Raw genomic sequence first — 21,396 nt, 5'->3', positions numbered from 1 at the left:
CAGTCTGAAAAACCAGTAGCGGGTAGTAGTTGGTGGGCTGCACCAGGTGAGTGACTTTCCTGGCAATGTCTCTCACCCGAGCCCCAGGGAGGCAGCAGACTGCCCTGTGGCTTGGGTCCAGATTGCAAATCAGGCCCTCTGTCCCTTTCGGAAGGGAGTCCCCCATGACAGTAACCCTTCTTTCTTGACAGAAGATGTTGCGATGCAAGGGGTAGCTTGCCTTGAAATCTAGGCAAATACTAGATGAAATACTCTTCTTTCTCATCTGGGTTCTCCAGTTCCTCTGCTATGTTCAGCTGTCATCATTGCTATTGATTACACAGCTTGACTTGTGCACAATTTGAAAATGTATTTCTGTATCAAGGGAATAACACTAAGTTCTTCTGTTCTCTCTCTTTTTTTTTTTTTTAGGTGATTTGTTCAGATTACATACAATGTATTTTGGAGTATACAGAAATGGGGCTCTGTGCTACACTGGATTTAGTAATGGTCTCATCACAAAGACAGGCAACAGGGCTAAAGCTCCTAAAAGTATGCTAGCATGAGAGAGCAATCCCTAAATACAGAGTGCGTGAAGTGCACTGTTGGTGAGGACAGCAACTGAGCTAACAGCAGCCTTCCACAGAAATGTGGAAGTAAATGAAATAGGAGTACTGCTTAACAGTGACTACAGTGACTGACTAATAACAGAGGTTAATTCCAAGATGTGTTTAAGTATTTTGTGTACGTTAAGCTAAATCTTTTTTTTTTTTTTTTTAAGTCTTTTATCTCTGGGACCAATGGATATCATTAGGATTTAGATAAACACAAAAGTCTTCTCTAAAAATCTCTAGAAGTGAAAGCTTGAGATGTCATGTTTCTGAAGTAAGGAACATCTTACCACTGTTTTAGTGGGAGAAATATGAAGCTTTTCTTTTCACTACTGTGTTGACTAGATTTGGGCTACGTATATGCAGGAAGTGGAAAACTTTATATGGTGCACTTAAGTGTTTTGAAATGAATTGGTGAGAGAATAACACACAGCATAGGTTATAGGAGCTGCTTGCTTCAAGTTCTGGAAACTAGCTGATAAAGAGATGTGTGTGAGTACTTCCCATTCATTCTCTTTGTTTTCTTTTTTGGGGGGACAGGGAAATGAACAGGAATTTCTTCAATGCACAGTTTGGAAGCTTATTCAGAACGGATGAGAATCCCACATACTTCCTAAGACGTCTCTCTAGATTTGCAGATATCTACATGGCATCGCTGAGTTGTCTCTTGAACTATGAGCCTGACTACACATTTTATCCAAGAAGGACTCCTTTGCAGCACGAACTTCCTGGCTGGTCAGATCAGCTGTGCACTGGTACATTCAGAATACCCTTCCTACAAGAGACAGTTCAGATCAAATAAGCACTTGCCTTATTCTCTCTAAAATGGGCAAATACATCCTTTTTTTTGGAATATGGATGCATTTTATTTAACTCACTTAAATCTGTTACCTTGATTTAGATGTAATTCTTACTTGTTCTCAGTAAGCATAGCACCTATTTTCTCCTCTCCTGCTCAGAGATGCAAAACCTTTTCTTACACACAGAGGATATAATGAACTGCCAAAATAGCAGAGGGCTGGGAGAGAGGACAAATTTGAGGGGGAAAGGCTGGTGATGTTCTGGGGTGGTTGCTTTTGTTTGTTCATTGGAAACCTTGATCTACAGCCTTGTGGCTTACAAAGAAATAGCTGTGCTGTCCTTCCTGGCTGTGATCGGAACTCTAGCTAGAGCCTGTCATGGCTCTTGGCACTGAAAAGCTTAAATCCAGTGTTAGTCATTCAGTGATACGCTGTTACTAACCACTTTATGGTGAGACTGAGAGGGATATGGCACCAGCAGTAACTTCTGTTGCTGTAGCTAGAGCATTATCTGCAACTGAACTAACTGGTGTAATGCTTGGGTGCATCTCTGGAGCATTGCAATGACTGCAGTACAGGCACGCTCAGGCTGGTGGGCTTCTTTTCTTGCCTGTACATCATTTTCTGTTCTTGTACTGTCTGTGCTTGGCTGTAGGTGGACCTGAACCTAAACCTGGCAGTGACAGGAAGCTTGGAGTGCTTCAGCTTCCTTGTGCTGACTTTGACGCCTTTCTTTTTAAGTTTCCAAACTGTTTAAATACCCGCTCTCTGGTAACAAAGCCATCACAACAGGTCTCACAGTGCGCATTTCAAAGTGGAGGCAGAATTCCATCAGGCTTTAGATTGATCCTAAATGCTGCTTTAAAAACTTACAAGTGTCTTACAGTGGCACGCAGTGCGGTTTTGAAGCTCCCTCGGAGATGAGGTACTTGATGTAGCCTTCAGTAACAGACTTCTGCATTCAAAAGTAAACACGCACAATGGGCACATGAATTTGGGGGGGGGGGAGGAGGGAGAGGAGACGTGAGCAGATGAAAAACAGTTTTCTGATGACATTTTTTTTTAGCTCAACCCCCCAAAGCTGGATTGGGGGTGACGGACAATTTGCATCAAGCAAAACAATTTTAACTGTGCAGGTGAGAAATCTTATAGGATTACTAAAATTGCAAGAAAGGCACGAACACAAGCTTTGCGTAGCATATATGTTCCAAAGATTTGAGCTGAAAAATGTCTATTTTGCACAAGGAAAACATCTGTCGATGTGTTTCCTCGAACAGGCACTTTATAGAACTGATATGTAGTTGTTTTTAAATCAGGATGCTTTCTTGTCTCTGCATCCAAAGGAAAGTTATTATTTTTGAACTGGTGCTTCCTGCTCCAGCCATTTTAGAAGGCATAATGACTAATGGTTTTCAAATTTTAGTTATTAAGTATTTAAGTTCTTAAAAACATATAATTGACAAAATACATAGCATTTGGTATCTTTCATTTCATTATGGGATATCACTTGGTTCATACCGTGATAGTCAGGTAAACAAACTTTTGGTGACCAAAAGTTTTCTTGTTTGTTTTTTAACTTGTCTTATATGCAAGAATCTGTACTGAATTCCAGATGCAGTATCTTTCATGTTTTTAAAAGCATGTTTGCAAAGTAAAGAATGTATTTTAATCTAGCCTGCACAATTTCATATGCAGTTTTCCTGTATGCTTGAAATCAGTCTGAAGTCCTGAGAGGTGCTTATGGATTTTACGTTCATGGTTTTCTTGTGCTCCTATTTGAAACTTGACATGCCACACTCCTCAAGTGAGTGCTTGTGTGCACGCACGCGCGTGTGTGGTGTGTACAAACAGAAGAGTATACCTGAAATGAGTAAGTTCATCTGACAGTCCTGCTGTTTTGGTGGAAGAAGAAGGTAATTTGGCTTTATGAGGAGAGTTGTTTATGGAGCCATGCAAGAAATATTTAGCATAACTCGACAATGCAGGCTGTTCTGTCAGCTGAAATTTGGGGATGGAAATGTCCCCAATTTGCCTTCATTTTTTTATCCTCATGCTCAGCTAGAACTGAACTTGGTGTTACATGTGCGTAGCACCTTTCATGCTCTAGAGATCTCAATGCACTGTTTAAAATAAAACCCACTGTACATTCTTCATGTCACTATCAGCAATGAAGAGTGTTGTTCTTCAGTTCTGCATTATTGCATTTGCTAATTCTTTGGTTATAGCTCTTGTGTTTCTTCTTTGAAAGCTGGCTAGGAGTCAGTTTGTTTGCCTAATTTTCCTGTGTTAACCAGGAACAGTCTGACTGGGTTGGATGATATTACCCACATACTGCCCATTTTGTTTCAAGGTGATTTTTCCTCCCTCTCAACTTACAAACCCATCAAACTTCTGTACAAAGCTATGTGACAGCAGGCAGCTGAAGTAGAATCTTGTTTATGTTGCATGACTTCTTGAAACAACATTGCATGAAAAATAATAATTATGGAAGTGTTATGTTCTGTTAAAAATATATACAATATGAATTTAAGTGAGAATTTTAAAATGCATTATTTATTTTTCAGTGCTAGAATATTATTCTTTTAAAAATGTATTGTGTTTTTGTAATTATTTCAAAGAACTCGAGCTGTAAACCTCAGTGCTCTTTGCATAATTTATTTTAACCTTATGTTACTGACTTCTAAGAGATTTTTGAGCACATTGAAAGGGCAATGTCTGCTTATGTTGATTTTGGAAGTGTAGTTCATTTGAACACCAAAGTAAAAAGAAATTTTTTTCTGTTCTGTAAAAACTGAGGGGAGGATAGTCTGTCAGTAAAAGAAGAGTTTAATGAACTATGGAAACTGTTTTTTGTGATTAAAAAATATTTAATGATTATTACAAAAATAAATGCTTGGACTCTGTCTTCTGGTCCCTATGAGCCTTAATTTTTTGGGTGACTTGGGAGAAGGTAAGAACAGGAATTGTATTGTTGCAAAACTGGGGAAAGCTCCCCCAAACATGTGTGTATGTAAGGGTGCCTGTCCCTTCTAAAATTTTGTTTTACTGTCTCTAGAGAAAATCAAGAAGGAATGTGTCGGGGCATGGAGAGAGTTAGGGAAATGACTTCCATCTGTGGCTTTCATTCGGTCATATTTACACATTAGATTCCCTTGTCTGTCCTTGATAGTTGCATTGTCAACCCTGGGTTGGCCCATATGCCTTGCTCTGATGTGAGGCATCCTGGGGATGTTCTCAGAGGTGATGGATGCTCTCCTGCAGTGCCATCTTCTCTCCCACTCCCCCATGCAGAAAACACCAGGAGGTATGTTGTAGCTGAACATTGTTGCTGCCAGCAATAAAATCTTTCTTGTCTTGCCATTTTGTGGTTTCTAGCAATCAAAGTAGGGTCTGATTGACATTTAATAGTAAGGTGCAGAGAGCTGCTATTGCTGTGCATTGCTTGAAAGGCAACATTAATGTGCTTGGCACAATTGTGGTATGTGTAGATACAGACAGCTTCTGCTCCTTTCAGACCTGAAAATCTGAATGTGGTCATGAAATGGCAAGGTATGTTCATAACTACTTTTTCACAAAAACGTTTCAAGTAAAAATTGAGTAAAAATCCCTATTTTAATTCCCTCAACTACCCTATACTTCTTGCTAAAGCTGATACACATAATATTTCCCTTTGTACAGTGATACGAGATAGAAAGAAAACCCAGGAAAGTAGGACGAAAGACAAAAGCCTTAGGGCATGCAAGTGGGACAGACAGGAAGCTTTCATTTCCTGCTCTGAAATTCTTATAAGCAAGGATACTAATAAAAAAATCCCCTCAGTTTAAAAATACAAGTTTCATACATGTTCTGTTTTATGCTGGGTGGATGTATTTATAGCCAAGCCAAAACAAAGGCATAGAGCTGGAGTAATAGCAAATTTAGGCTATTTGCCAGGTTAGCAGCCCTGTGTGTTTGAGGGCATTTGGCTAAATGACTGTACAGAAGAAGATTTTGGACTAAATTCTGTACAGAAGAATGGAAGTAGTGAAATAGAAAGCTAGTGAAAGTTTTACCCTTGTCATAGAGAAGCGTCTCTGGATGGTTCAAGAATCGAGACTCAGTTTTGCATTTAGCACCCATAGTCGATATTTCTAAGACAGAGGTAACACTTCTGAGGTTGGTCACTTTGCAAACCCTACAGACTGCATGTTAAACAAGGCTGTACTCTTTGATTTGGTTTTTAATTTATAATGAGATTTTATTCCCTGAAAGCTCTAGGTGCTGTTTTTTTTTTTTTTTTTTTTTTTTTTTTTTTCCTCCACAGTGAATGCAAAAAGAAGTGTGGTTTATAATTAGTAATGCCAAACTTCCTCTTTAGTTCTGATCATACGGACCACTCATCACAAGCTGCTGGTCATCTGAATCCTGTAGAAGAGAACGAAAAAGAGTTGGACATCGTGCAGCAAATTAACTTCCCTTTTTGGCAATTTGTCCACACAGATGGCACTTTGCACCTGCTACTTTTGCACAAAACAAGTCTCTTTACTGCATGCAAAAAGGTTTACTGTGTTCTTTAAACTCTGTGTGTATGCGAGTCTTGCTGAATTGGACCACAGAGGCTCTCTCTACATTCTGGTGTTACTCAGACTTTCCTTCCCTTGTTTCCCTCCCCCTTCCCTCTGCATTTCAGACTGTCAAAGAGTGCTTGCATGCAACTCAGCTGCGTTTACAGCAAGGAGAAGGAAAGACAAAAGGCTTTTTAAAGTTTTATATAGATGCATCACTGGCATCTAGCAGCATTTGAAGTCCAAGTTAATTCATCTCTCTTTGAAGGTAGACTGCAGCCTCATGAGTCATTACTTGAAATGGAGCTGTAGACCATACCCTTATTTTTGCTTCAAGTGGGCCGACCCCATTTCTAGGTGGGCTGAGGTAAGAAAGTCAGGATCCTGAATGGTATTTCCCCCTCACTTTTTATTTTTCTCCTCTTCCCAAGCGAACATTTTCACTTTATTAAGTCATTTCTTCTTATCATAATCTTAGTTATGTGTCTCAAATCAAAATGCACACTTACTGAGAAAAGATCATACGTAGGTTCTGGTGGAGTCAGTGCAGAAGAACTTTCATAGGAGGGGTTGGTGATATTTGAAGGCTGGGACTTGTCCAGTGATGTTACATCAGTGTCATCTTTTGACTACATAAAATCACAAAAACCTGCTTAAAATCCATCCTTCTCATTTCATGCATTAAGTGGGGCACTTAGGTTTCCCCACTGACTAACACAGTGTTCTGAATGAGCTTGCTAAATTTGTGCCTCTAGACATGAACTCTATTTTGGGTGACTGTAGTATCTTGTATCACTTACCACTGATACCTTTTCCTCCCTTCTTTTTAATAACAGCAAGGAATGGGAGAAGTAGTACTGCACTGGCATTGTTCCTACCATGAAAAGGATGTGGCTGAGTGCTCTCATTGCTACCACGTAGAACTACAAGCATTTCCCCTGGCTTATGGCTCCCTTTTTGTTTCTAAAGACAACTCATATTATACAGAAGCTAGAATAGGAGGAGGTTTCTGGTTCCTTCCAGGTAGACTTTCGTTTGGGTGGATTCAGGTGTATGTTGTTATGCTATCATCCTTCTCTTCTCTGAGTAGCTTGGCTGTTGGTGCCTGGTTTTCATTGTCATGATACTGTGTGAGGCTAGGTTAGTTGAGAGAAAGTCAGCATGAGAATTCATCAGTATAAAAATTTGTACTTCTCAATCCTGATAAGCACTTCAATTTGCTTGTCTTTAAATCCAGCCTTTTTCCTATCAAATGTTTCAACCTCCAGAACTGTAAAGCTATTAGCAGTGCCACGGAGGGGAAGGGAAGAGAATAGAACAAGTTCACTTGTTCAAGTGGTTGAAAGTTGTCTGCTTCCTTAAAGCTGACCTAAAGCTGACCAGATTTCTGCTCTGATGCTGTTCAGATGTAAGCTTTTGGCCAGTCCTTGGTGTTCAAAGTGTCAGTGAGAGCTGGATCCCTGGTAGGACACCCCAGAGGGGTGCAGCAGGCAAAAGTTGAGCTAGTGCCCAAGGCAGATGTGTAAGCCTTCCCCACCTGCTCCATGTGTTAGTCTGAACAGTTCAAGCGTGAATGAAAAAAAAACTTGATCTAGAATGCATCTAGCTTAATGAAGCACAAGGAGAAATTGGAGTCCGTGACTCTGGAAAGTGAGGTGGGTGTGGAGAAGTGCTGGCTCCCTGCTTTGCACCCCTTTCTGCCTCTTACCTTGAAGTGCTGGAAGCCTGTGTTTTTCCTTCTGAATCTGAGGTACGAGTATCCAATAAAGGCCATGACTCCAATAACCAGACATATGCCAAAGAATATCCCTGTTCCAGTAGTGGCATGGAGAGGAACCTGGAAGCACAGAAAGAGGGTGAGCTATGGGGTGGTCACCTTCCAGCACCCAGCACATGCAGCATCTCCTTGAGCTGTACCTTAGTTCACAAACTGCTTTTGCAGTAGTCTCCTAGTACGTAATTCCCTGAGACAGTTTAATACGGCCTTCTGATAATTGCAAACTAGCTCTTCTTAGCTACTCTACACTGGACATTGGCTCCTGCGCAGCTTCATCTTGTTTATGTTTTTGAATATACAGGGCATGTCTAAGTCATCTTTTTCTAGTCACGGTTTTCAAAGTAGCCACAGAAACTCAAACCACACCAGCCTGCAGAGAAGTGTGTACCAAAGTCCCTTAGGTAGCTTTCAAAACTTTTAGTGTAAACCCTAAAGGTCTCTATGAGTTCAGGCTCATTCTCCACTGCTTTGTGTGGGCAGATAGACAACCCTCTGAGCCATGCTTACCAGGGCTCAAATCAAACTGCTCCAAGATGTTCACTGCCTTTAACTTGAGATCATTCTTCAGTCAAGCACGTAAAATGCCAATTCAAGTAGCTCTTTGCATGTTCCAGGACAGAGTCTATGTTCCTACATAACTTCTTAATAAATACCTAGGTGAAAAGCTGAAGGAAATTCACGTGTCCTCTGGATTTAGTCTAAATGGGAAAAATGCCTCCACAGTAGGGCTTTGGTTTGGTAGGGCTTTGGTTTGCCTTTTGCAGCTCTGTGGCCTGATACAGCCCTGATATGAAGGGGACGGGCAGAGTTGGGGTGATGATAATTTTGCCTGAGAGATCGCAGGGCACTTGGAATGTGATCTCCCTGCAGTATGGTGCTCTTTGCTGGCAATCCTGGAAGTGAAGAGGGGTCTGCAGTGGGGAAGAGATTCATAGGTAGTTACTCTGACTCTTCCAAGTGATTCCTTAGCTTTGTGTCCCCCTGCTTAGAAAACTGATTACTAAACTTCCCCTGGCAAAAAGTAATCACATTATTGTCATAACTGATACACCCTCTTCATTTCTTTTTTAGAAAACAAAGTAATTTACATGGTGCAGCTGAACAGCTAAATATTAGAAAATGTTTAGTTGCCCTCTAGCATGTGAAAGGAGCTATAAACAATGCAATATCATGTTGCTATGGACTGACAGAAATTGCCTATTATTTTGAATCAGGAGATAGGGATTCTCTGAACAAACTGGAAGTGAGAAATAGGGTATGAATAGAATTAACTTCATGGACTGAAGAGGCGGCCAGTTAGTCACTGCCTAAATCAGAGCTAGGATAGACATGCCAGAAATGTGAGTGAGACCCCTCCAGCACATGGAGAGAGGGACCAGAATGGATTACCCTGATTGAACAGAAATCCTTTTTATTACAGCAAATATCTTGTGGCAAGAAAAAAAAGAGCTGCAGATGCTCACTGTGCACTTTTCCCAAGGGTGACAGGTCTCATTTCTGTCAGACATACAGGTTGCATTGTGGGTGGAGGAAATGTTCATTTCCCTTTCATACAAAGCAGCACACTTTGCTGGTGTGAAATAGAGAATTGTGTTCCTACATCCCCAGGACAGGGCCCTGTACCATTGTAACGTCAGCCTGAACCAATGCAGCAGCTAGCTTGAATTACCTGCTCTCAAAGGACAGCATCCCTTTGCATCCCTCTCTGTACTGTTATTTTGCCATGCGCTGTTATTTTATTATTATTATTATTATTATTATTTATTTTTAATGTTTTTGTTTGTTTGTGTTTTGCCTCGTCTTTTTAGGGGGTGAGATGACTGGACAACTAGAGACATGGCAGGAATTCATGCATGAAAAAAAATAAAATCAGAGTTTTCAAAGCATCTTGTTGTTTTGGACAGGAATGAGTGCAAAGCCAAGAGTCAAATGTTTTCCTTAGAAGCTTGAAAGTGTTTTCGGAACAACTCAGATGGAGTTTTATAAAACCTTGGATGATTGGGAAGCTAGACCTAGTGATTCAACTGAAGAAAAAATAAATGATGGGAAGAACAAGCTTTACTAATACCTTACTCTCACTTTCTAAATTTCTTTCAAATCTTTCAAAGTATCCCTTTAGACTGAAACTGTATATATGGAAGGGAAACTGGGAATATATGAATGTCAGTGGTGAGTTTGGTATGATATAAGCCACCTACCGCCACCCAACAAGTCACCATGTACTTACAGGTGCTGGCGGAGCCTTCAAAGGCTCTGAAATGACGTGGATTATCCCATTGGAAGCGATTATATCCCACTCCACAATAGCGCTTCCATCCACATATCTGATCTCGTTCTGCAAGGACAGAGAACAATGAGAGCTGAGCTTTACCCTCCTGCCTCTGAGGCTGAAACAAAGCTTGAGCTTATTTTCCCACAACAGCTATTGACACACTGAGAAAAATTGCTGGTGGGCTTCCACCGCTGCCTCACTGGACACCATCCTAAGATGGTCCCAGGCTTGTAATGGTTCTTCTGCACATGAAGTCACTATCATCCTTTCTTGTATATTGATCTTGTCCATCCTTCCTTCCTTCCTTCCTTGTTTCCTTCTCTCTTTCTTTCATTTTTCTTTCATTTATTTTTTTGGTGATATTTGTACAGTTGGCAAGATTAGGAGCATTGTTACTCGTGTAGAGGCAGGAGAAGTGCCCAGCTGCCTGCTCCTGTTACAGCTGCCTTCTGTGCTGAGGATGCCTTGGCACAGAGGTTGCTGATTTGGGAACTGGGCCAGCACTGACTAGAAACTGCAGCCCACAGTTTATTTGGTGGCCTAGCATGGGGGAGCAGGACTTTGGTTCTGTTCCACAGCTCACTAGGATGTGAGAAGGGGCCTGCTCAGGTCCTCTGGGGAGGACGAAAAGCTACAGGTTTCCAAACAGCTTTGGAGGGCAGGAGAAAGGTTTGTGTTAATGGCTCAGAGTCTCCCCTTGGCAGCTTTGGAAGACATTAGGTAAAGGAGCACCAGGGATTTTTTAAGGAGAAACTCTTCTAACTCTAGTATCAGATCAAAATGATCTGAAAGAGCTCCTAGCATGTTAAAGAGGGACACAGAGATGGGGTTAGTCTTGTGCTGGTGCACGTGATCTCTCATGAGGGTGTACTTCATTAATGTGATTACTGGGTTGGCAGTATAAGTTGATCTTAAATATAAATGAAGTGTATGATAATTCTCATGCTAAAGGAGTGTTTTGTTTGTTTATTTTTATTTTTTTTCCCCCAAACAAGGGGAAGGAGAAAATGAATAAGCCTGTAAATCTGTCATATGCGCACCTCTTCCTGCAGCACCTCTTTCCTTATTGTTGGTGTCCGTGTAAATCCCCACCCCAGATGCAATGATGGGTACTCAGCAGTCCTTGGGTCAAATGTCATCCTCTAGAGCACATGCTGACTGCAAGCCCACAAGAAGCAGGGCTACTTCATTTCGTATTCAGCTGTGCAACATCACCCACAGCAGAGTCTCAGCCTCAGTCTGAAGGGGCTGCTCTTACAGAGGTCATTTGCTTGGGCAGTGAATATTTTCTTAATAATAATTTTTAAAAAAGTGAAAAGTTGGGTGTGTGTTCAAAGGATCACAGAATCATTAAGGTTGGAAAAGCCCTCCAAGATCATCTGGTCCAACCATCCCCCTACCACCCATGTCACCCACTAAACCATGTCCCCCAGCACCACGTCCAACCTTTCCTTGAACGCCCCAGGGACAGTGACTCCACCACCTCCCTGGGCAACCCGTTCCAATGCCTGACTGCTCTTTCTGAAAAGAAATGTCTAAAAGAAATGTCTCCTAATTTCCAACCTGAACCTCCCCTGGTGCAACTTGAGGCCATCCCCTCTAATCCTATTGCTCATTGGCCAACCGCCAGCTCCGCACACCTTCCTTTTATGTAGTTGTAGACAGCAATAAGGTCTGCCCTGAGCCTCCTCTTCTCCAAAGTAAACAACCCCCGTTCCCTCAGCACATGAGACATCAAAGGATACTTTCCATTTACAAAAAGGATGTAGATTTTTCCTTATTTATTTATTTATTTATTTATTTATTTTTGTTAAGAAAGAAATAGCAATGAAATAGCTTTGTCTGCTTTTTCTCTGAATAAGACCATGCTGGGGTCTTCTCCCTCTAGCAGAAAATTAGAAAGAAATTTTACAAACGTCAACACCTTTCTGTAATGATAAGCTGCTGCTCCCGTCTCTTCTATTATCACACTGCCCTCTCCATTAACCCTGCCCATCTGAGAGAAGGGTTGACTCAAATCTGTATCCCATGCTGTGACTCCTGCAGGCTGCCTGAGCAATTTCCTTCCAGTTGTGCAGGTTGGAGCTTGGCTGCTTGCAAACATGTAAGTTTGCAGTTTGATGGCTGCTATCAGAAGTCCCAGCTCCTGCGTGCCCCAGGAGTACTCCCCAGATCAATGCATCACCTGATTAGAGGGTGCAGGATGAGAGGGAAAAAGCATGAAGATGGGAGATTTATTAAAAAGGTACCTGTTCAGTGGTGGAAGCTGGATACTCCTGGCCCCTGGTGTTTGTAATTAGGAGTTTTTCCCCAGCACGGGTCAGAAGAGTGGTTCCATTGGTCAAATCATCGTAAAACATGATGGTTGCATTAGATAAATGATACTCAATGTCTCGCCCAGTGAGTGTCTAAAAATAAAAGAGAAATGCAAGAAACACGAATCAATCTATTTAATCCACTGGATTTACTCCCATGCTTGTGATCCTTTTTCTCTGTTGCTATTAATGCTGCAGCAAGTGCAATATGGGACAGAGACTATTGGGAAACCTGTAAGTGAACAGTGGGATGGATCCTCTGGCCCTGCTGACGTCTGACCACCACCTACAGGAGGCAACACCTTGGTTCTACTAGCACAAAAGCTTTTACTCTTCTGCGTGATGACCTGAAGCGATGAGCCTCGGAGATGCTTAAAATAGCTTGAAGATGTAAGGCAGAGCATAAACCCATATGAAATGAAATCACTTGTGTGATTCTTTTAACAAATTCACAGCCTTCCACCTGCCTGGCTTATCACTCTGTGACAGCTGGAGAAGTCCTGGCCTCATCCCCCCATGACTGGAGTGGTACCTCAGGTGTTGGAGGCAATGTTTGATTGAAGGAAATTAAAAAGGACAAGCACAGAGATGAAACCAGGAGCAGCTTCCTTTAATGCATTTGTGAGAAATCCCAAAGCTGTGCACTGTTTTCAAATAACTATTTTCAAATAACTGTGCTTAATATTAATAAGCCAGGGGAGACTTCATCTCAGACAGACACCTTTACAGATGGGTAATTAAGATCCCTGATGGAAAATTCTCTGTGGTGACGCAAACATGCCCAGAAACCTTGTACTCCTGACTGCAGAAGAGAAGCAGAGATGGTGAACTCACCTCTTCTAGAAGCAAAGTTTAAGCTATACGGGTTTACATGGAAGTCATGTCATGTTATTATTATTTTTTTAAATTGAGATTGCATTGGGATGCAGAAACCCATAAGGGTGTCTGTTCAACAAGTGTTAGTAAAATGAAGAAGCTAAAAGAAACAAACCAACCCTTACCTGATTTTCCCTTAGTCCGCTATCATTTGGAGCGAAGAGCGTGGCATGCACTGACAGGTCTGTGAGGTACCGCAGGAACGCTTTCCCCCTCCTAGAGCTGTTGGAGTAAGCCATGATTTTCTAGGCAGAAACAAAATCCAGCTTTAGTAGAAGGCAATCTTGAGCTCCTGTGCACATCAGCAGCAGTGCACAGGATCCTTCCTAACCTCCAGCTGCAGAAGCATTTAATTTCAAATGCATTTTAGAAACCCAAAACTTGGAACAAGAAATTAAGACATGGCAACTACTCCCGGACTTAGCAGGTGTAGATTTAGACCGCTCCACCCCACTTTGCTTGCTGTAACCTGCATTTTCTGTGCACTACAGTGAAGCCAATGCTGAGACAACCTAGTTACCCGCTCTGCTCACCCCACCGGAGCCGCATGCCTGCTGCAGGCCGTACCGACAAGAAGTTTGTCAACGTTGGGAAGGACATCAGCACTTGCAGCAAGTTCCCGCTGCAGGACAAGCCGTCCCCCACGTAGCCTGGCTTGCAGGTGCAGTTCACCTCTGAAAGGCACAAACACAGAGAGCCATGTGGGCCAGCAACCTTTTCTAGGTGCCCTGTGCCTGAAAATTGACTTGTTTAGCAACAGAATATTATTTTTCTAATTAAAAAGAGAGAATCTCTTGCAGGGTTATCTAGCAGGCTGTGGCTGACCAAGGGTACCAAAACTGTTGCTGCTGCTCCCCTTTGCAGAGTGATGCTGAGAAGGGCACTCTCACCTTTCTCCCTGTAGCAGAAGACATCCCAGGTTTCGCTCAGGTTGACTCTCCTCCCATAGTCCACGATGCCAACGTACCCAGCACCGCAGTTTGGGGAGGAGAAGGCAGTGGGATACCCCACCCGTTCGTTGTCCAACCAGCCAGCAGCACACAGGTGGTACTTTGCCTGCAGCCGACACAGCCAAAAGGGAGAAAGGAAGAATTGGGTGGTGGGTCCAGGCACTTCCAGTGGATAAGGAAAGCCCCCTGGGGTGCTCCAGCAGCACCCAACCTCCCAGCCTGCTTTTTGGGAATCTGAGTAAGTTCTCTGTCTGCAGGCTGCCCAGCTTCTTTTGCTCCCAAGACTTCCAGCCTTCTGCTGCTGCAGAAGGAGGCTGGCTGTGGCCTCTCTAAATGGTGAGCATCTCCCTCCCTCCCTTCCTCCCTCCCTCCCTCCCTTCCTCCCTCCCTTCCTCCCTCCCTCCCTTCCTTCCTTCCTTCCTTCCTTCCTTTGAGGGGAAGGAGCCAGAAAGGCACAGTCAATCTGACTCACCCTTCTGAAAATAAATGTTACAAGCCCAAGGTGTGATGCTCATCCCACTGACATCAACCAAAAGACAATAATGTGGGAATAGCTCTGTTACGTTAACAGCAGGTGGAGAAAAGATTCCCAGAAAAACAAGCAAACAAATAAATAAATAAATGAAAAATCACAGCACAAGTCTGCAGTGTACATTTCTTTAAGAAGACCTAATAATTAAAACCCTCATGAAACACTGACTTCACCATCTGGACAATTAGAAACAAGAATCTGGCAACTGAATTGCTTTCAGTGTCATACGGGCTGGCATGAACACACTAACCAGTCCAAAAACTGCTCCCAGCCAAACATATCCTGGCATGGGGAGGAGAAATAGGAGAGAAAAAGATGCTTATAAGCATTGAGCAGCCCCTTTGCTCCTCCCTCTCTGTTTATGCTGTGGCTATGTCCATGGCAGGGATCTCCTCCCACACTGAGACTGCGTCACCTTCTGCGCATACAGCAGCTGGTTATAGGTCGCGATGGTGGCTGACTCATTGGCGCAGGCCTCCTTTGCCTTCTCGTAAGTCATTTTGTACTGCCCTTGTGGGGACCGCAAATGGAAAACTCCAACGGTGGTATCTGTAAAGAGAGAGAGGAGCCAACATTTCCTGGTGGGGCTTCCATTTCTGGATCAAAAGTCAACTGCGCATTAGGGAATACCTGTGACTTTTATGCAATGTAGTTAGGACAGACCGGGGGGTCATGGGTGATATTTCTATCTAGAATGCCTTCATCTACTGCTTCATAAATCCAGAATTGTGAAGTATTTATGCACATGTTCTAAGCTGAATCACGCTTACATCTCATTGTTTCCAGGGGACATGGGTAGAGGACTGAGAAGGCTTCTAGACACAAGGATCCTGGCCAGACCCACTGACACTGGCGCGGTGGCACAGGGACAAGGATGTCCCTTTCCCATAGCATGCACTGTATGCCATCCTCACCTTGGAAGTGGAGATCAGCACAGTCTGCGTCAGGGTGGCACTGCCCATTGTCTTGCAAGCAGCGGTTGAGAGGAAGCTGCATCACCGAACAGTTCAGCCCATCGCCGATGTAGTTATTTTTACAGTCGCACTTGCGTTTGTCCTGGTAGGAGAGAGAATGAAGAAGGCCAAGCCAAGTATTTAACTGACATAAAAGTGGTACTTCAAGTGACGTTCTGAACTGCTGGAAAAACGTCACTTGGTGTCACCAGCAATAGGCAAGCAGAAAAGTTGCTACTAACAGCCGTGATTCAACAGCCTGCAAACTGTCACACTGACATTTGCTCCTTTAAGCGAAACATTTATGCATGTACTTAGGAGCTTTGCTAAATTAATGCCAAGGCATAATTCCATCCACAAAGCTAATAACACATCAGAGAATTATACAACATGGAATTAACAAAAACGGATGACACACCAATCAAAATGATATTTAAATGTCTGGGCATGGAAGCATGAAAGGAGTTTAGCAGTCCACTGATTGTAATACATGGAGAACTATAAGCCAAGCAGGATTTGGTGACACCCAGGGGCTGTGGTGGTTAACAGCTGGAACAGATTAGCAGCAAGGCTTTTCTAGAGAGTTCCTGGAAGACGCATCAGGCAAACCACCAAAACAGAACGGACAGATGATCCCAAAAGCACCAAGACAAATGCTGGATCAAATCACTGCCACAAGTTTTCCTGAACAACGTTGACCTTGCATACCAAGAAGACTGTGTCATGTGGCTGCAATTGCTATCTAAGCTGCGTCTGGTTAACCAAGTGATGTTATCCTCCCAGCTGTTCCTAGGTTTAGCAATCAAAATACATACAATTGAATGCTACCCAACTCCTATTGCAAATAGGGATAGCCAATTAGGGAGAGCTAAAAAGAGAACAGAAAAATTGCACATGCAAAATGTCACATTTGTTGTTGTAGTGGGTTTATGTGGCAAGGTTTTGGTAGCGGGGGGCCATAGGTGTGGCTTCTGTGAGAAGAATCTAGAAGCCGCCCCGTGTTAGGTAAGGGCCCTGCTGCTGATCAGGGCTGAACCAATAAGTGATGTTGTTTGTGCCTCTGTGAGAACATATTTAAGAAAGGGAAAGAAAAAACAAAACAAAATAAAACACTGCTGGGAGATTGAGAGGAGTGAGGAACAGCCTTGCAGGTACCAAAGTCAGTGCAGAAGGAGGGGCAGAGGTGCTTCAGGCGCCAGAGCAGGAGTCCCCTATGGCCTGTGGTTAGGACTATGGTGAAGCGGGCTGTCCCCCTGCAGCCTGTGGAGTACCACGGTGGAGCAGGTGGCCCTGCACTGTTGGAGGCTGCTGCCTGTGGAGTACCCCTGCTGGTGCAGGCCCTGGGCCGGAGCTGCAGCCCGTGGAGAAAAGCCCACTCATGAGCAGGGGGTCTGGGGGGAGCTGCTGCCCATGGGGGACCCGTGCTGGAGCAGTTTGCTCCTGTGGGATGGACCCCATGGTACGGAGCCATATCTGGAGCAGTTCTTGAGGAGCTGCTGCCTGTGGGAAGCCCACGCTGGATCAGTTCAGCAAGGACTGCATCCCGTAGGAGGGACCCCATGACACAGGGGACAAGAGTGACCCTGAAGGAGCGGCGGATGAAGCGCTACAGACTGACTGCAGCCCCCCTTCCTCTGTTTCCCTGTGCTGCTCGGGGGGAGGAAGTGGAAGAGGGTGGATGGGGGGAAGTGTTTTTGGTTTCTTTCCTTTGTTTCTCACTTTTCTAGCTTGTTAATAATAGGCAATAAATCGTACTATCTCCCTATGCTGAGTCTGTTTTGCCCGTCACAATAATTGCTGAGTGATATCCCCATCCTTATCTCAAACCTTGAGCCCTTTGCATCGTATTTTCTCCCCCTATCCCTTTGAGGAGGGGGAATGAGAGAGTGGCTGTGGTGGAGCTCGGCTGCCCACCCAAGTAAAACCACCACAGCTGTAGTACCTCTTTCCTTAGAGCAAAGGTTTCAAATCCTTTCTCACTCCTCAGCTGAAATGATGCCAAGATGATGTGGAAAGTAGGCTGGAGTTATCTAAAGACTGTTTTGGAAAACAGGGGGCTTTGAGAGGCACAGAGTATGGTGCCGCTGGGAAAAAGACTTCTGTTGGCACCAGTAAGAAGTGCCCCAGACTTCCTGTGGAAACTAAAATTATTCAACTTACAGGTCCTGTGACGGTGCAAATGGCATGTTCATGGCAGCCTCCATTGAACCCGTCAGCACAAGGGTTTATAGGAAGGCATGTAAATCCATCTCCTTTGTATCCCTTCTGACAGCTGCAGAAGACCTTCACCCCGAGCTGTGTGCATTCGGCTGCCTTGTGGCACCCGCCGTTGTTTTGTTTGCAAAGGTCTTCAGCTGTGCAGAGAAAAGAAAGTGTATCAGTGAAGTCTGCTTTTAAAGAGGATGTTCTTTGCAAAGACAAAACACCTCCAATTTTTTTAAGGTACACTAAAAACACTAGAACACCTATTTGGGTAAAAATACTCTTTGGGTGTCCTGAGGCACTCCTGAACTTGTGCAATTTCTATCCCTGTGGGTTTTGAAGCCCTCATCAGATGTCCTTGCTTTAGGAGAAATGGTATCAACACCCAGAGATTCTGCTCTGTCCCATGGCAGTTTGAGAGACCTGTCTGCTCTGCTCTGCTCTGGCCAGGGTGACTTTGAGGATGTGAGACATGTCTCAGAGGTGACTGTTTCTGCAGTGATGCTATGTAGGAACTGCGTTGCCTAAAGTCAGAAAAGACAATCCTGTAAGTGCAATACTGCCGAAAACCCTACTGTTTCCAAAACATGACTGAAGCACGGTTCTTGCTAATACTCGGGCTTGGTAAAGCCTGCTGCAACCAGCCACCTGCCTCTGAAAGCACTGATGTGTACATCTCCTGAATTTGTTTTACAGCATTTAAGAATTTTTTCAGCTCGATAGCCACCAACATTTCCTGGTGGATCGTAAACCCACATTTTGTAGCAGCCATGAATGTGAGAGGGAGCTCACCTATGCATGTGATCCCATCTCCGTTGTAAAGCGGCTTGCATTGGCACGTGTTGTTCTCCATGCAGACAGCATTGGCGGAGCAGCTTGGGGAACACACTGGCAGCAGAGCTGTGAGGAAGGCAAAACAGCAGAGATGAAAATGGTATTTATATAGCAATGCCCTTGTTTCAGAACAATGCCCAATGCCCTTGGGCAGAAAGGAAAGCCCTCGCAGCAGTCTTGCTAACTAGGCATTGTAAATATTTTTTATGACTGTTTAGCACTTGGATAATACCTTCCCTCACATAGCCCCAAGCACCTCCACAGGGGAGCCAAGTGCTCATATTCCTATTTCATGCAAGGCAGGGATGTGAAGAGGCTTGTTCACAGTCTAGAGCAGTTATGTACACAGCCTCTGTCTGCAAATCAGTGCTCTTGGGAGCTCCCTTAGCCTCCACTGACAGCTTCTGATATTATTAGCACTTTCTATTTCTCCTCTATGCAACACCCCTGTTGACTTGTGAGTGCTATCAACCCAGAGCTCCATGTGACAGGGTCCATGGAGGTGAGGCAGAGACCTAGCTTGGTTTCACACAGCCGGCCAGTCCATCCTGTTTCACAGAAACATCGTCCTGTTCCTGAATATCCTTCCTCACATTGCCCGTTGTTCTTGCATTCGCAGACTGCAAAAGAAATGCAGAAAGATCATTTATAAAGTTGCCATTGGGAGAGGAGAAAATAATTCCCTAGAGAAGCATCCCCTAGACTGTCAGTTCAGATACAGTATTATCTGGTAATAATTTAGCTAAGTCTAACCTCACTGTTTTTCACCATGAGGCCAGGCATGCATCCCCCTGTGATCATCCCCCTGTACTCAGCTCTGGTGAGGCCACAACTCAAATAGTGTGTTCAGCTTTGGGCCCCTCACTACAGGAAGGACTTTGAGGCCCTGGAACACATCCAGTGAAGAGCTACAAAGCTGGTGAAGGTGCCAGGAACCTGAAGGTCCTGTGAGGAGCGTCTGAGGGATCTGGGTTTGTTTAGTCTGGAGAAGAGGAAGCTCAAGGGAGACCTTATTGCTCTGTACAACTGCCTGAAAAGAAGGTGTGGGGAGCTGGCGGTCGGCCTCTTCTCACAGGTGATAGAACTAGAGGGAATGGCCTCAAGTTGCACCAGGGGAGGTTCAGGTTAGAAATTAGGAGATATTTCTTCTCAGAAAGAGCAGTCAGGCATTGGAACAGGTTGCCCAGGGAGGTGGTGGAGTCACTGTCCCTGGGGGTGTTCAAGGAAAGGTTGGACGTGGTGCTTAGAGACATGGTTTATTGGGCGATATTGGTGGTGGTGGTGGGATGTTGGTGGGGCCAGATGATCTCGGAGGTCTTTTCCAACCTTATTGATTCTATGCTACGCTATGCTGTTCTACCCTGAACTATGTTTTCTGAGCTTAGAGCTGATTCCTGCGTTGGGCAGGGACTGGACTGGAGAGCTTCTGCCATCCCTTGCAACCTGAATTATCCTGTGATCTTACGATTTTATAATTGGCATTAGTTCAATGTGACTCTGATAATGAGTATTGAACTGCACAGTGATAGGAGTAGCAAACCTCACAAAGAACCAGGAAGGAGTTAATGGTTGAGATGAAGACCCAGCTTGATCCTGTCCTAACATGCAACACCTGCTAGTTGTGGGGAAGCCTTTTAGCCAGAGGTGTGTGGGAAGAGAGAAAGTCTGTCTGATTAAGGAAGCCAAATAATGAGGTTAGTGAACTTTGCTGTATAGATAAGTTATCTGTAATGTGTTCTTTAGGTTTTATACATTTTTATGACTTAAAGCTTCTGCGTTCCCTTTGTTCCTTTCCCATGTGGGGCGTTACCCTTTGTGCCATATAGCTGAAGCATGAGGGGTTACTTTAATCTATGGGTGATGTCTTTCCCCCACTCTTTTGGTGCTGTAATAACTCTCATGCTGAGTCCCTCTTGAAGAATTATTAATAACTCTCTGTTTTATAATATAATGAAGTGTCATCCTTTCTTGCCTCATCTCTCTTCCTCAAATGTTCTTATTTAATGAGTATAATGATGTGGGATTTGGTGAAATTCTTGTTCTGTGAAAACTTGGTCCTGCTCAAAAGGATTTTCATGCTCTGACTTTCTTTTAGTCCATTTACCTAGTTTTTGGTTGGTGTAAGTATGCATTAAAAAGAAGGGGCTATAAGACTTTTTTGTTCTTGTTAGTTTGAAACTGGTCATGGTATTTATCAGCTTAAATGGAATTTATGCTGTGGTGTCCTATAAAATGGAAAAATTGGAGATAAACTTAGTCCTGAGCATTGGTATCCAAGCCTGATACCTTGCTCTCAACCTAAAGGTATCTAGCCTCTAACACCCCAGCCCTATGCATTTCATGAGCACTACAGATGTACACAGTTACGATGGAAGTGTTAGTATGGTAGCTTCCCCTCTGAAGGTATTATGTTGAGAAAACATTTGAGTTCAAAGGATGATGTTGATCCTGGTTCCACCTCAGCTATGTTTAAGACCACAGCAAAGTGGATTATGTGAGCAGTTTCTTGGCTGCTGTCCCTCTACAAAAACTACCTTCATCTCAGTGCCCTTAATGTTCTCTTTTGCAAAAGTAGTGCAGGGCCTTGGCCTCCTGCAATCCTCAGGGAGCTGTATTGCTAAAATGCTGACCTGCCCTTTGTGGGGATATGAAAGAAGGCTGTGCTGTAGTTGAAAATGCTTGGTAGCCCTGGCTGTGCCTCCATTTGACGTTACTTACTTGCCATGCAAAAATAGGGAAAGCAAAGGAAAG

The 21,396-nt window shown here is 43.7% G+C and overlaps 3 protein-coding genes across 5 annotated transcripts in view; 2 read left to right on the top strand and 1 right to left on the bottom strand.

The window, feature by feature from the left end:
• NT5DC3 (5'-nucleotidase domain containing 3) overlaps nucleotides 1–4,293 on the top strand; it is a 40,312-nt gene extending 36,019 nt beyond the window's left edge. For all 3 annotated transcript variants that reach the window (XM_084533129.1, XM_084533128.1, XM_084533127.1), the window contains one exon: nucleotides 1,131–4,293. In XM_084533129.1, the coding sequence (XP_084389255.1) occupies nucleotides 1,131–1,392 (262 nt within the window). In that variant the 3' untranslated portion in view covers nucleotides 1,393–4,293. The remainder of the gene's footprint in view (nucleotides 1–1,130) is intronic.
• A 1,303-nt stretch (nucleotides 4,294–5,596) lies between these two features.
• The window catches only part of STAB2 (stabilin 2), an 85,688-nt gene continuing 69,888 nt past the window's right edge, over nucleotides 5,597–21,396 (bottom strand). The window contains exons 57-69 of the mRNA XM_084533113.1: nucleotides 19,161–19,265; nucleotides 18,604–18,711; nucleotides 17,770–17,963; nucleotides 15,571–15,712; nucleotides 15,072–15,205; nucleotides 14,065–14,230; nucleotides 13,742–13,848; nucleotides 13,300–13,419; nucleotides 12,233–12,391; nucleotides 9,939–10,046; nucleotides 7,643–7,771; nucleotides 6,444–6,563; nucleotides 5,597–5,794 (exon numbers count right to left, since the gene is read on the bottom strand). Coding sequence (XP_084389239.1) covers nucleotides 5,744–5,794; nucleotides 6,444–6,563; nucleotides 7,643–7,771; nucleotides 9,939–10,046; nucleotides 12,233–12,391; nucleotides 13,300–13,419; nucleotides 13,742–13,848; nucleotides 14,065–14,230; nucleotides 15,072–15,205; nucleotides 15,571–15,712; nucleotides 17,770–17,963; nucleotides 18,604–18,711; nucleotides 19,161–19,265 — 1,643 coding nt within the window. The 3' untranslated portion in view covers nucleotides 5,597–5,743. The remainder of the gene's footprint in view (nucleotides 5,795–6,443; nucleotides 6,564–7,642; nucleotides 7,772–9,938; nucleotides 10,047–12,232; nucleotides 12,392–13,299; nucleotides 13,420–13,741; nucleotides 13,849–14,064; nucleotides 14,231–15,071; nucleotides 15,206–15,570; nucleotides 15,713–17,769; nucleotides 17,964–18,603; nucleotides 18,712–19,160; nucleotides 19,266–21,396) is intronic.
• The window catches only part of LOC311443188 (uncharacterized protein), a 289,234-nt gene continuing 287,913 nt past the window's right edge, over nucleotides 20,076–21,396 (top strand). The window contains exon 1 of the mRNA XM_084533165.1: nucleotides 20,076–20,339. The gene's annotated coding sequence lies outside the window, so the exon portion shown is untranslated. The remainder of the gene's footprint in view (nucleotides 20,340–21,396) is intronic.

Source organism: Aythya ferina (assembly GCF_964211825.1).
Source record: "Aythya ferina genome assembly, chromosome: 1".
NCBI classification, from domain to species: Eukaryota; Metazoa; Chordata; class Aves; order Anseriformes; family Anatidae; genus Aythya; species Aythya ferina.
Note: the sequence above shows the minus strand (reverse complement) of the source record. Positions and strands in the feature narration are given on the sequence as shown.